The sequence below is a fragment of the Meleagris gallopavo genome, chromosome 14, assembly GCF_905368555.1.
Source record: "Meleagris gallopavo chromosome 14, MGAL_WU_HG_1.1, whole genome shotgun sequence".
In the NCBI taxonomy this organism is placed as follows: Eukaryota; Metazoa; Chordata; class Aves; order Galliformes; family Phasianidae; genus Meleagris; species Meleagris gallopavo.
The window spans coordinates 15,153,793-15,169,239 of record NC_139417.1 but is presented as its reverse complement, the minus strand read 5'-3'; the positions used below and the strand labels follow the sequence as shown (position 1 = coordinate 15,169,239).

The 15,447-nt window shown below is 38.6% G+C and overlaps 1 protein-coding gene across 1 annotated transcript; it reads left to right on the top strand.

Annotated features, from left to right (window-relative positions):
- Window positions 1–22: 22 nt before the first annotated feature.
- TMF1 (TATA element modulatory factor 1) lies at window positions 23–15,409 on the top strand. The gene is made up of 17 exons (XM_010718708.3): window positions 23–339; window positions 838–2,084; window positions 4,058–4,161; window positions 4,990–5,116; window positions 5,380–5,485; window positions 5,647–5,789; window positions 6,353–6,519; window positions 6,663–6,819; window positions 7,211–7,303; window positions 8,129–8,285; window positions 8,736–8,928; window positions 9,510–9,579; window positions 9,669–9,761; window positions 10,772–10,882; window positions 11,467–11,613; window positions 12,037–12,162; window positions 12,933–15,409. The coding sequence occupies exons 1-17, from the start codon at window positions 198–200 to the stop codon at window positions 13,074–13,076; spliced, it is 3,327 nt and encodes a 1,108-aa protein (XP_010717010.2). The 5' UTR covers window positions 23–197; the 3' UTR covers window positions 13,077–15,409.
- The last annotated feature ends 38 nt before the right edge of the window (window positions 15,410–15,447 follow it).

Genomic DNA, 15,447 nt, shown 5'->3' with positions numbered 1-15,447 from the left:
GTGTCAGAAGGCCGGCTGGCGGCTGCGCGAGGGCTGTTTGCGACGTGGAGCGTGCTGGCGCGCAGGCGCGGAGCCGAGCCCGGGGTCGCCGGCTTCGCCGCTGCCAGGGAGAGGGCCCTGCGGGCCGGGGGTCGCGGCCGCGGCCTCGCCTGTGGCCCGGGGCTGCCGCCTCCGAGCGGGAGCGGGCGGCGCCGAGGATGAGCTGGTTCAACGCCTCACAGCTGTCCAGCTTCGCCAAGCAGGCGCTGTCCCAGGCCCAGAAATCTATCGACCGGGTGCTGGACATCCAGGCCGAGGAGAGCCCCTGGCCCGACGCCGTCATCCCCGACTACGGCGACGGTGAGCGGGGCGGCGGCGAGGCCTGGGCTTACAGTGCGTGGGGCGGCTCCCCTCAGGGCCTCCCCTGTTCCCGGACCCTCTGAACCCTTCATGGGCTCTTTTCCCCTTCCTCTTCTCCTCTCAGAAATCCTGTCTCGGCGTTATTGCTGTAATTTTGTATGGCTTCTTTCAGGCCTTGCTCGAGTTACTGTTTAAGATGGAGAGAGAGTGTGTTTGCTTTGCTCGGATGCTCTTACTTGCTGGAGGTGTCTCAGTCCACCTTAAGTCCTTGAATTACTTTGTCTTCCCTCTTTTATTTTGCCTAAAAGTCAGTTCCAAGCTTTGGTAAGAAGTGTTAACGAAAATGATGCTGTTTGTGATCATGTTAATATTTGCTTTATGTGATATTGAAAACTTCTGTTTTCACTTCTACTACAGCTGTTACATAGTCATATAAGAGAGAGATTGAAAAATTAATAATTTCAAACTTTTCTTGGTCTATATCTTTGTGCTTTTCAGTTGTTTCAGGAACCAATTCTCTTATAAGTGGAGGATGGGATACTTCTTCGTGGGGTTTAAGTTCAAATACAGAACCACAGAATCAGCCAGTATCACCAACAGCAATCACCAAACCAGTGAGGAGAACAGTAGTAGATGAATCTGAAAACTTCTTCAGTGCCTTTCTCTCTCCAACGGATGTTCAGAATATACAGAAAAATCCAGTGGTGTCCAAACCTCCGGCCAAATCACAGCGACCCAAGGAGGAGGTGAAAAACACTTTAAAGGAGCCTCAGCACTTCAGTCAGCTGGAAGTACTGGTGACTACAGAGGCAGAAGTAAAAGATTCCTCTGTAGATGGCCTAGTGGACTTGAAAAACCTCCATAGTTCAAAGGAGAAACCGGAAGAGAATTCTGTGCTTAAATCGAATGCTGAGCATGAAGAAAGCACAAATGAAGTTGCTGACAAAAAGGCGTCTGCTCTAAATTTGAAAGAACCTGAGGATGCTCTTAATGAAAAGTCCAGTGTGGGGACAGATAGAACTGGAGGTGCACTAGGTAGCAACTCCCAGCCTCTTAATACAGGTACAAAGGATGTGGGCTTGGAAACTAAGGAACAAAAAACTGAGGACAGGCAGAGCAATACACCATCACCCCCAATAAGCACTTTCTCCTCGGGAACATCCACAACTAGTGATATTGAAGTTTTGGACCATGAAAGTGTAATAAGTGAGAGCTCAGTAAGTTCAAGACAAGAAACTGCAGATTCAAAATCCAGCCTTCATCTAATGCAAACGTCATTTCAGCTTTTATCTACATCTGCTTGTGCAGACTATAATCGTTTGGATGACTTTCAAAAAATGACCGAAAGCGGCTGCTCCTCTGATGCTTTTGAAAGAATAGATTCATTTAGTGTACAGTCTTTAGATAGTAGAAGTGTAAGTGAAATAAATTCAGATGATGAATTGTCTGGCAAGGCTTGTGCTTCAGCATCTGTTGCTATCAGTCCTTCTGCACCAAAGACAGAAACGGTTGACACCCTGAAAAGTAAATCTGAAGATGTGAGTGACAGTCCTGTGGTACACACTGAGGAAGCTGAGATGGAAGAGAGTGGGAGAAGTGCAACACCTGTTAATTCTGAGCAGCCAGATGTTTTGGTGTCTGCTGTGCAAACTGAGGAACAGGTTGGGAAAGAGGAGACTGAGCCTCAGCCCGATGTTGATGGAAAGGTGCTGGAAGGGGACTCTGAAATAGAAAAGCTTAAAAAGGTAAGCACAGAAGTTTTGCAAACACACCTGATTCCAAGCTGAACTCCCATCATCTCATGTTAGAGATACTAGCCTTACCTCAGCTGAACTGATTAATACTGAATTGACTTAATTGTAGAGAATTATTTAATATTCTGCAGTGGAAAAATATTGCTGAAATTTCTGGTCAGATCATTTTGGGTTTCACTTGTGTTCAATTACCACTGTTGAGAGTTGTGGCTGGTGCAGGCAAACAGGGAGTACTGATAAGTCAAATGTATCAACCAATTAAATTAATACAAATCCTTTTTTCTGTGGAAGGTGGAAGAGATTTCTTGAGGTATTTTAATTTGATGTGTGAAACTGCAAGTCTTTAGTATTTCATCAGTAAACTGGGTCATTTTTTGCAAGCATTTTTTCCCCAGGTTTGCAAACTGTCAAAGTCTGATTACATTGCAGTAGCATTACTTGTGATCTTCGAGTGCAGTAACAGTGTAAAAGTGCTTTGTTCTAGATAAATTCATGTGTTAGACATAATCTTTACTTTAAAACAAAGGTATACTAGGCATTAAATGGAGAAGAAAGGAATACATATTGATAGTGAAGAGGAGAAATTTCAATGACTAGTTTAAATGGATGGAGTGTCCTACTTCATATTTACTAGTTCCTGTGTGGAAGGCTAAACCTGAGCTTTCTGTATTGTTTTATTTGTCCCATTTCCTTTGTCACCTTCCTGCCCTTCTGTTCTTGTCTTTAAATTCCGATATGCCTTGGCACATTTTACTCTATTTTTCTTTCTGTGTTTTGTTTCAGTGTTTTTGCACAGTATGTGACATAGGTAGGCCATGCTCTTGGCTGTGTCCTGTTGGCATGTTTGCCATACCAACGCTGTCTCTAATAAGGGAGAAACAATTGCATATGGGGCTCATAAAGCCACAATGTGATTTGCATTTTAAGGAAAGCTTTTTATGTTTCTTTAAATTGTAGAGAATATCAGTGTAAATTCCTTACAGACTTCACAGTCATGGAATCTCCTTAAGTTTACATAAGTCTGTATAAGTTTTCCTAATGTACTGAATAGTTGTTAATGGAGCACAGCAAATGTTGTCTTTCACTGACCATGTAATGCCATTCATTAATAGAATCAGTTTGATTTCTTTATATTTTTATATATGTTTGTGTTATTTCCCTCTATTTAGCTTTCAAAAATCTGATATTAGATGATATTTTATCAGCTCCACACCCCGTCTGAAAGTTTGTTTTCCTCATCCAATACTGACATTTCACAGAAGAGACCTCTTCAAATGTGAATCATTCCTTGACTTTGTAAAGAGTGGGATGAGGAGCACAGTGTCAGTCTGAGTGTTTAACATCAGCTGTAGTTCTATAGGTCATCAGCTCTGTTTAAAAGCTTTGTAATTAAATATAACTGCTGTTCATTTTGTCATGGAGCTCAGCTGAGCCATATGTGCTTGCTTAGATGGGTTTTTGTTTTAACTCTAGGATAGAAATCTTGTGTTTAGAAATGACTCAGTTCTGAGTAAACATAGCAGACACATGGTGATCTTGTAACTTCATGTTCCTGAAAACCTTGAGAAGTTTGAAAGGGTAGATAACAGGAGGACAAGGGGAAATGGTTTTAAGCTGAGGGAGGGAAGATTTAGGTTGGATGTCAGGGGGAAGTTTTTTACTGTGAAAGTGGTGAGGTGCTGGAACAGCTGCCCAGAGAGGCTGTGGATGCCCCATCCCTAGAGGTGTTCAAGGCCAGATTGGATGGGGCCCTGGGCAGCCTGGTCTAGTATTAAATGTGGAGGTTGGTGGCCCTGCATGTAGCAGAGAGGTTGGAGATTCATGATCCTTGAGGTCCCTTCCAACCCTGGCCATTCTGTGAATAAAATGGGGAGGGAATGGTGAGAGGGGAAAGGGGAAACCTGCTACTTTTGTGTTTTCATTGTCCCATTAATCCAATCTTGATCTGTAAAAACATTGTCCAGATGATTGATTCGTTAACTGAGAAACTGGAGAAGAGGGAAACACAGTTACTGAGTACAAGTAAAGAGAAGGCACGGCTGGAAGAAGCTTATGATAACTTAAAGGAGTAAGTATGGAAGTTTACACGGTCATTGGTCTAGCTGTAACTTTATTGTTATACACACAGTAGATGAAATGGTAAAACATAACTAGAACACTATCACTAGAACAAAGGCTGCAAGGGATATGCAGTATTTGGGGCAGGTGGAAATAATGCTTGCATGTGCTGTGATGGTATTTCTTCTAGTTGTTATTTCTTGTGGCTGCAACTTCTTTTGGGAGGGCTAATGAAAGAGGCTTCAGTGAGGAATGGGAATCAGATGTGTGGTCAGATTTTGATATTAATAAAGGTCTTTGTAATAAGACTGGGATCTGCTATTAAGGGAAACTGACTGCTCTGGTACAAAGAGATAAACTTGATTTACTGTGGCATTTGCTGACTAAAACAGGCAGTGAAAGCATAGTAGGAGGGCTGGTTGTAATTAAAATATGAATTCATTATTTAACTCAGGTTAAAATGCAAAATGGAAAGTTGAATTTGCCAGTTTACTCATCAAATATGAATTCTAGACATTTACAGATAATGTGAAGGTATTATCTAATGACTAAATTGATCTTAATTTAAAGATGTATGTATTCGTTTCCCCTGTATGTGTTACAGATTAAGAGGTTATTTGGGAATAACTTGATTAAGGGGCAAAAGTTGTAAGGTCTATTTAGCATCTTGTTGCTTTCACTGGTAACTTAGTGGATTAATAAAGGTCTTTGATTGGTATTTCTTATGGATGCGTGTAAAAATCATAAACATATTGTATAAAAGCATTTAAACTGCTGCAAAATGTTTCCAATGTCACATATCTGTGAAACTGTTCTGAAATGTTAATTTTAAATGCAGTGAAATGTTTAGAATGAAAGAAGAGACCAGCAGCATTTCATCTCTTAAGGAGGAGTTTGCACAGCGAATAGCAGATGCTGAAAAGAAGCTCCAGCTAGCATGCAAAGAAAGAGATGCAGCTAAAAAGGTAATCAGCTTCTTAATGAAACAAATCCTTGGTGGTGTTGAAAATTGATGGAATACAGCTCTGAGCAATCCCATTTTACTTTGAGTTTAGCTTTACTTTAGATACAACTTTGGATCAGGTAACCTCTGGAGATCCCTTCCAGCCTTTGTTGTTCTTGAGGAGCATTTTGAGATGGAAGGGGAAAATAGGTGATGAGCATAACCATGAATTTATCCATAAATACATCTTCCTAAAAGACCCAAGTGTTTTGTTCTGTTATTTAGGAAGTAAAGACTGTTAAAGAAGAGTTGGCTACTAGACTTAATACCAATGAAACTGCAGAATTACTGAAAGAGAAAGAAGAGCAAATCAAAGGATTGATGGAGGAAGGTATGAATTAAAAAAAAAAAAAAAAGTAAAATCTGTAGAATAATTTGAAATGTACTGTATTTACATTAAAGCCTTTGTTGCTTGGCAAAGAGAATGCATCATTTGAAGACTATTCATAGTATAGCAGGCAATAGATGCTAAATTTTGTGTTTTCTTCACAGGAGAAAAACTTTCCAAACAACAACTTCACAATTCCAACACTATTAAGAAATTAAGAGCAAAGGAGAAAGAAAGAGAAAACATTAATACAAAACAGAACAAAAAGATTAAGGAACTGGAAGAAGAGTTGCAGCATTTAAAACAGGTGAGATTTGCTTTTTTTCTCAAAAGCTTTTTAGTTCAGCCTTTTGGGGAAGCTGTAGGTGGACTTATTTTTTTGTTTTGTTTTGCTGATGAACTTTTCTCTATTCTTATTAGTGGAACATTGAGATGCAATTTCAGTCCTTTCAAATTGCAGTCACATCTCTTTCCTGCTGTTTGTTTGCACTTGCACTGCTGATTTTCAGGCTGACCAAATTCAGTTTATTAAATTTTGAGTTGAAAAAACATGGCCAGTTTTTGGTTTTTGTTGGTTTGTTGTTTTTTTTTTTTTTTTTTAAACTTTGATTTGTTACTCAAATCAAGATCTTAAAAGCTGAAGATGTAACGTGAGGAAGTGTGTGAAACTGTGGTGTTGGAGTGTGTTCTGGGGAGGTGATCTTTTCTCTTCCCTTTCTATTTTGGCAAGATATTAGATCACTTCAGTCATTTTGTGTAAATAATTCTGTATCTGTTACCACATTTGTCATTGTCCTCACTCAGATGACACGATCTACCCAGTGCTGTGTACTGGAATTAGTCTGATGCTTCTTGTTGGCACCCTAATAGGTACTTGATGGCAAGGAAGACCTTGAGAAGCAGCATCGAGAGAGCATTAAACAACTGAATGTTGTTGTGGAGCGACAAGAAAAGGATCTTGCAAAGCTTCAGGCAGAAGTGGAAGACCTTGAAGAACGAAACAGAAGTGTCCAGGCAGCTCTTGACAGTGCATACAAGTAGGCAGATATTTGTATGTCTGTACTCCACTGTACAATCTGTTTCAGTGTCTACTTCTTATGCAGTGTTTCCAAGATGCTGCAGTGATATATAATGAAGTTATTTGTGAAGTCACTGTTCACTTCTTTTCTCTCTCCCACAGAGAACTTGCAGATCTTCATAAAGCTAATGCTACCAAGGACAGCGAGGCACAAGAAGCTGCCCTGAGTCGGGAAATGAAGGCCAAAGAAGAGCTTGGGTTAGCACTGGAGAAGGCCAAGGATGAGGCACGGCAGCAGCAAGAAGCTTTGGCAATTCAGGTGTGTCTTAAACATGATGAGTAAAACTTCCTAATTGAACAAACAAGTGTGTATGGATGGTGCCAAGTACATCTTCCATAAGGTACCAGGCACAAAAGAAGATGGAACTAATTTCTAAGACTTTTAATTCTAGTTGTCTAAATAAAGTGACTTTGACAGTCTATTTGCTAAGTGTGTAGTATTCATATCACGATACAACGGTCGAGAAATTTAACTGGACACAACTTTTGGGGATAAAAAAATTTGTCTATTTGTGCATATGTAGAACTTAAGCGTTAAACTTGTAAGCAGACACACCCTCTTTGACTGTGTTTAAGAGCAGCGGAGGACTGTAGCAATTAGTAGATGGCAATGTTGGTAAGAGGTTAATGACCACACCTTGTTTACCTAGGTGGCAGACCTGAGACTAGCTCTGCAACGTGCAGAACAGCAGGCAGCGAGAAAAGAAGACTATTTACGTCAGGAAATCAGTGAACTACAGCAGGTATTCTAGCAAATAAGCAATGCCAATGCATATCTGTAAGGAGGCTTCTAAAAATTCAAAACAAAATGTTTCCGTGTCATAAATATCCTGAAAGAGGGTTTTGTATTCCCTGTTTCCTGTGGTGTTTTTTTTCCCATGTAGAACAATAAAAATGTGTGATCAAAAGATGTTGCCTTTAATATTGAAAACAAATACATGATTTTAAAGCATTTTAAAGCATTTTAAATGTAATTCTATTATTTTAGTATCTTCTAAGATTGCTAGCTAATAAGTTTTGAACGACTCTTATCTGCTTCTTAAGAGTGTTTTTCTTGGTCTTAAAGTTCAGATAGTTTATTGTCGAAGTTCTTCAAGTGGTGTCCCAAAGGGAAGTAAACTTAATAACAGATGATATTGGAGCACAAAGGGATTTGTTTGTATGGGCTGAAACTGAGCAGAATCATGCATAAATGTTATGTAAGTGGAGGATAAGAAGGAGAGAGGTGACCTAAATTACAGGCATTATTTGTATTTTGCTGCAGTGTTTAGTGTGCTGCCAGGTATGAACTGATAATTTGCAAAGTTGATTAATTCAGGAAGCTTCAGGTATCAGAACTGAATGCTGGTATTGTGGATAAATTGCTTTCTGCTCTTGAAATGGAAATGTGTGGGCTGTTGCTTTGTGATGCATCTAAAAATGGTGCACCTCTCTGCTGGGATTTCAGACTTCACTGTTAGTTTAATCAAAGGAATTTTAGAACATGATGTGTTTAGATGAGTTGTGTGATATCATTTAAATTCCCTGTATGGTTTTAATGCTTTAATACATTGAACTTGTGATTTCAGAGACTCCAGGAAGCAGAGAGCCGGAACCAAGAACTAAGTCAAAGTGTTACTTCTGCTACACGCCCTCTTCTCCGGCAGATAGAGAATTTGCAAGCCACACTGGGAGCACAAACCTCTGCGTGGGAAAAATTGGAAAAGAATCTTTCTGACAGACTTGGTAAGAAGTTTGTAGCTTATACTGAACTGTACGACTCTTGTTGGAAGATGTAAAGTAACTGAAGGTAAATTTAAAAGGGCTTCATGTTTGCCAAAGGGTCAAGTGAGTGAATTGGAATTGGTGAGCACAAAATGCATTCCTGTGAGGAAGGATGTATGGGTTGTATTGCCAAGGTACGTAACTCACTGATTTTCTTTAAAACAGAGGATAATGGGACTGTAAGATAGAGGTGTTACAATATGCGTGTACTTACAGCATCTAAAAGAAGCATGAACACTGAGACACTGAAGGTAGACTGGCATTTAGGGGAAAAAAAAAATAGTTGTTCAAAAATACTGACAAAAGTGCCTCAACTTCCACTTTGATGCATAAATAATTGACCTGTGTTATAACTGTGTGAGGAGAAAAGGTAAATTCTGTGTTGGTTTGTTTGTTTTTGTTTAACATTAGGTGAGTCTCAAACTCTTCTAGCAGCAGCTGCTGAGAGAGAACGGGCCGCTACAGAAGAGCTTATGTCTAATAAAGTTCAGCTGTCTTCTACTGAGTCTCAGAACAGTCGCTTAAGGCAGGAGAATAGTCGTCTCCAGGCTCAGGTGGAAATGGAGAGAAACAAATTGAAGAAAATGGAAGTTGAAAACAGTAGGTGAGTAGAGTGGAGTAAACCATCTATTGTAGAAACATCTGCTGCAGCTCTTTGACTTCAGGTTCGATCCTGGAGTATTGATTTCGATCCCTGGAGTGTTGATAGTACTGTTTAAAAACAAATAAACAAAAAACCCAGTTCTTAAGAAAGCAGCCAACTTCTTGAGGCTAAAGATTGTCTGAAATATGGCACTTCAGAATGTTTTAACATCTTGAAGCCATGCTTTTATTAAGCAACTGTGCTGATAAAGACATTGCTGAGCATGACATCAGATGGTACGGAATATCACTTTGGCCAGTTTGAATCAGCTGTCCTAGCTGTGTTCCTTCCCAGCTTTTTATGCTCCTCCAGCCTCCCTGTTGGCAGGGAAGCATGAGAAGCTGAAAAGTCTTTGATTGTGCAAGCACTGCTCAGCATTAACAAAAACATTCTTGTGTTATCATGTCTATTTTAATCAAAAATCCAAACCACAGTATCATGCAAGCCTGTATGAAAGAAATTAACTCTATCCTAGCCAATGTCAGAACAAAAGTAAATACAGAATACTTATTTCTTGACTTTTTGTTCCTCTTCAATGGTAGGTATGAAGTTGAACTAGAAGAACTCAAAGATGAGTATGCAAAAACTTTGGAAGATGCAAAGAAAGAAAAGGTATTGTCTACCTCAAGTCTACTTCAGCTTTAAGCTGTTATTGACACCTGTGCCAACAGGGGATTAACAACCTGCATTTACTTTTGTAGGCACTGCTGACTACTCAGTTAGAAATGGAGAAAATGAAGATTGAACAGGAAAGAAAGAAGGCAATTTTTGCACAAGAAGCAGCAAAGGAAAAGGTACCAAAGCCTAACATTTCTGTTCAGTTTTATTGAGGCTATCATTATTCCCCTAGATATCTAGAAACTAAAACTGTGGCAAGCAGCAAAGCAGCCTTAAGGCAGTACAGTATATTCTGAGTGTACACATTAGAAATTTGGCTTTTTCTTTATTGTGCTTGCCTTTTATTTCGACTGAAGTATGTGCTTTTGTAAAACTTGCTGAAGGAAGTCTTGAGTAATAATTCATTTAACCTGAAAAAAGATAAAAACCAGATATTGGTTATTCTAATCTTCTGAATCTTCTTCTGAAGCTACTTGTTTCCTTTGCTTAGGCTGCTAGCGTTGCTTCCACTGAGTTCCTGTTCTGAGTTTCACGTAGTTGTATGTAATGTACTGCATACCTTCCACTTTAAGTCACAAAATAGTCTTGTAGTGTCAGTAACTTCTGATTAGCAGTTGATATTCAAGTGAAACTGTTTCTGTTGCTGGTTACTTCCTCCCTCTAGTTCCAAAATGTAACAGCTTTTTCCCTCAGAGAGGGTCCTAAACTTTCAGATGCTGACTGTAAATGAGATCAGTCTGTTTGGAAGGTATGTCAGTAATATAAGAAATCTCACAGTTAATTTTTGAAACGTAAAAAAAGAAAAAAAAGGAAAGAAAAAGAAAAAAAAAAAGAGAATTAACGTGCACTCCAAAAAGTGACATACTTTAGAGTTATGTTATTCTTCCTGTGAAGTATTTGGGCATCTAAAACTGCTTCTGCATCCCCCTTGGCTACTGAAAGAGAAATTATTTTGTTGTAGTTTGCAACTTGTGTCTATTTTGCTTGAAAAGTCTAAAGAGTTAAGCAAAGACTAGTAGTGTTAGTAGCACAACAGTTCTTCATCACTGAACTTGCATATGTTTTTTACGAGGTGAGGAGGAAAGGGCAATCTGTTTTTACAGAATCTGTCTTTCACCATCTTGTGAACTTTTTTCTGTACTAAGTGGTGATGTTTGCCTTGTTGGTTTTTTCTTTTTTATTTAAGGATCGGAAGTCATTCACAGTTGAAACCGTTTCAAGCACTCCAACTATGTCACGCTCCAGTTCTATAAGTGGAGTTGATATGGCAGGTCTTCAGACCTCTTTTCTGTCACAGGTATTGTATAGCTGTAATATTGGCTTTCTTGATGTACTTTTTTCTCTTCAGGAAGCTTTATTAATGTTGAAAATGACTCTTGAGAACTTGCTTATAAGATGTCTATGACTATATAACATCTGTGGAGGACAGCAGGACCATAGTTTTTACTGCAGGCAGATGGACACGTGTATTGGTGCTGAGTTCACATGACCAATTTCAGCTAGAAGGTTTGGTAGAAGTCAAACCACTGATTTATTACTTATTTACACAAGTAATCTTGGTGTAGGGTGCATGCCCACTCCGTAGGCTTCATCAATGACTGTTGTGGTCTTTGTGAAGCCTGCTGTTTCCATATGGATACAGTTGTCAATATCCGAGTTAAGTGGTAGATGTATGACATAAATACTTGCCAGTAAGGAGCTCAAACTGTGAATATTCACCTTAAGTTTTTGTTTAAAAAAAAAAAAAAAGGTTAAGTATTGAAGTGCTTGCTTAGTAACAGTGTAATTGTAGTTTTTAAATGAAGTAATACTTTAGGAGAAAGGGGATTTAAAAGCGGTTACTTGTGAGATTTTAAGGTTGTCTAACTTTTCTGTTTGTAGGATGATCCTCATGATCACTCATTTGGACCAACAGCTACCAGTGGGAGCAATCTTTATGATGCTATAAGGATGGGAGCAGGTTCAAGTATAATTGAGAGCCTTCAATCACAGTTAAAACTAAGAGAAGGAGAGATCTCACATCTACAGGTACTGTAGTTACTCTTACATAGATGAAATGCAGCACTTTTAAGATTAAATGTTAATGCAGTCTGCTATGTTTTACTGGTTTTATACTCAAAAAAGTTTGATTCCTCTCCTCACTGCAGATTGTCAGTTCTGTTAATTCAGAAAGCCACTGCATGAGTGGCCAAGTAGATAGGGATGAGTAAGAGAAATATCTGTTGCTTCCTTTTTTCGCTTTGGCAAGGACTTATCAAGAAAACTTGCCTGTCTAAAACAAAATGAAGCAAAAAGCACTGATCAGATCTGAGAAAAAAGTGAGTGCTTCCTTGAGATGCTATTTTTTAGTCCAGTTCATGAAAAATCTTTAGTGTTTCAAAACACTTAGATCCTGTTTAATATGAAAAAGGTAATTATCTCTTCCTCCTAATTGTGAAACATTTCCTTTAGCTGGAAATTGGAAACCTTGAAAAGACTAGATCGATAATGGCAGAAGAACTGGTTAAATTAACAAATCAAAATGATGAACTTGAAGAAAAAGTGAAGGAAATACCAAAATTGCGTGCGCAGTTAAAGGTAAGTGTATTTGTGTTGTAAATCTGATACAGCAGGCTTTTTAAAATCTCTATAATTTATATTAAACTATGTCTCTAATCATAAATGATTTCTTTGCTTATTAGAAAGTCTGATAATCCCTACTTCATGGCTGATAGTCACTTTCAAAATGTCCTTGTTAAAAACATGTGCTTTACATAGGATGGTATGGAGGTACATAGGACCTCAGTGAGAGGTCATTTCTGCCACATAAAGGCAATCTTTTTAGTAGGGGAGATGTTTTATCATGGATTTATGAGCCTTTGATTTAGAGGCTGAATTTGTGTGTGACAGTGATATAGTTAAGAGGACAAATATTTTAGTCCTCTAAACGCCTCAAAACTTTAATATTAGAAATCATTTTGGAAGAATTTTGCAAATTACTGTTTTATAAATGCAGAACGTCAAAACATTTCCATAGTAAAATTTCAATGTAATTTGCTAACTGCTAACTGCATGTGGCAGTTAAACTTCAGGATGCTCTGTATCAGCACCAACTCTTTGTAGTCAAGAACTTTTAACTTGGGAGTTTCTTCTTCTCATATTTAGATAAATCCATTTGTATTCAGAGAATCAAAGCATAAAGAGCTTGCTTTGTGCACCACTGCAAAATAGTTACACTTTGATAAAATGACACTCTGCTCATTTTCCCTAGTAGTGTAAAAAAAAAACCAAAAAAAACCACAAACCTGTTCTAGCAGCAAATCTTTAAGTTGAGTGACAGTCTGATAGCAAACTACATGTTATTGCAGGACTTGGATCAAAGGTACAATACCATTCTTCAGATGTATGGGGAAAAAGCAGAGGAAGCTGAAGAACTCCGCTTAGATCTTGAGGATGTGAAAAACATGTATAAGACTCAGATAGATGAACTTCTAAAACAAAGACAAAACTAACTCCTGCTGGAACTCCTAACGTGATATGGTAACAGATTGTATAGATATTTGTTTATGTAAATGCTGGATTAAAATGTCTTGTTTTAAAAAAAAAGAGAGAGAGAATTAAGTGTATGATAGAAAGTGTGTCTATACAATAGAGTTCATATGTTGACAAAAATCAATGCTTTAAATGTCTTCTACTGTCTGCAGTTAAATTATTTGTGCAATATTTAAAAAAAAGATAAGTCATCTCTGTATTTCTGTTTTTACTAAAAAAGGACCATTTTACTTACAAAAACACTAGCAGGAAAGATGGTTGTTACCTCATGAGACAGCACTGAAAGGCATGAGATTTACAAGTGGCCCTTCATATACCCATATAGCAGTGACAAATCAGAAGTCTTTTTAAAATGTTCTTTAGAAGAGTTTTTTTCAGTTTTACTAATGAAATAGCAGTGGTTTGCTGTCTGAAGGATAATTGGATATATATATATATATTTTTTTTTAAATAAAAGAATTGCTGCTGCTCTCATGTAGTCATTCCTGGTATATAAATAGCAAGGTTTAGACTTCTACAGAACTGGATTGCTGCTTAATATAGTTTTCAAGCAAGTCTCCAGTGGCTGCAAAGTATTTCTCATGCCATTCCTTGAGTGAGGTATTGGTCGAACAGCATCCACGTGGCTTGATCCTTAGCCATGTTTTGGGTCATGTCAGAGGAAACTTCGGAACTGGACCCTTGGGAATGCTGAGAATCAGGGGAAGAAGCTTGCCTCCTCCTCTTTGCATTCCAGCCAGCAAATATTTCTCTCTATCTCAGAGCTGTAGCTGTGATAGACACTCGTGTGAAATACTCCACAGTTGAAATTCTTGGCCTGTCATACTGTTATCTCCACTGTGAGGGGTTTCTTTTGCATTTGTGTTGGAGAACTCTGTTTCTGCTTCTATATTCAGTGGAAAGAAGGAGGCAAAGGGTACAAATGATGAGAAGCTGCTTTTGGTGAAAAGCCTCTCAGAATTTATCACTTTGCCATCATAGTGAAATGTTCTCAGTGGCTTTAAGTTAAAAGGAAAAAGCCCACAACAAAACAACCAACCCAAAATGAAGGCACTTGTCAGAACTTACTGATTTGCAGCATGTTAAGTCAGCCAGAATTATGATGTGTAACCATCAGCTCATCCATTTCTTGAAAAGCAAAACAAAGAACCAGTCAACCCCAAAACAATCCCATACACCCTATTTCATGAAGATTAATGTTGAGAAACAGCTGTTATTCTTTGCAGAGTAGTTTGCTCTTTTTACAATCTTGGAAGACAAATGGAGAACTTTGAAGATATATAGAGACCACTTTATGGCTTTTATTTGGACTTAGTACTGCCAGTGTTTTTGAAGGTAACATTTTCTTTCTAACATGTGCATGGATGCTCCTTCACATGCAGGTTTGAGCACCTCAAACTGTCTTGTGCTTCTAGGAGGTAAATGAGAAATTGACACGCACACTCAGCATTAACATTTTTTAGATGTTTTTAGTAAAAACATTTGAGAGCGTGTTAGGTTTTTAAATTTTACAAAAGCAGATGTAAATAGCTGTACTGACTCTTTTTGGATTCTTTCATTCTCATTCAGTGCAACATTTATTATCACACGGCAATCCAGGGGCCTACTGTGTCTTAAGCATCAAAGCCTTAGAAACCAGAGTAGCTGCTGGAAGGTAATATAGACTTCTACCTGTTTTGATTCACTTTGATATCATACCTGTGGGCTTGTTTTGAGGAAACATTAATGTATACCAGGACATTTGATGCTTGTTGCTACGGAAAGAGAAAAAAAACCATATGCAAAAAGCAAGCATTTAGGTCACAATACTGCCATCCTCTTCCATTTAAATTTGTTATTTTTAAGTAACCCTCCTGGAAGCAACTAATTTACAGCTCATTCTCACTGTATAGGCAAGTGTGGAGGAAGGTTATTTAAGGGCTGGCTCAAAGTATGCTGTTCAGAGGGGTCTTATTTCATGCCTTTGGCAAACAAGGCCTCTGCTAAGGGAGGTGGGTATGGATGAGTACAGAAGGGGCTGGCATGGTGTTGGGTTGGTGTTGCCTCCTCCAACAACAACGAAGCAAACTTTAAAAACCACACGTATCCATCCATTGGAAAAAGGGTTGGTTCTGTTCATTTTTGTCCCGTTAACATGTTTGTTACAATGCACGTTTTGTTAAGGGCTACGAAGATCCTAAATAAGGAACAACATGGGTTACCCCGCGGTGAAAACGGGACTTTGGTTTCTAATTGTAAAATGTGTACAGACTGTACAGAGCATGGGTCGGGGTGAAATAAAACTTTATGCTAAGCACGGGCTCCGGTTCTGTCTGTCAAAGACTTAAAGCA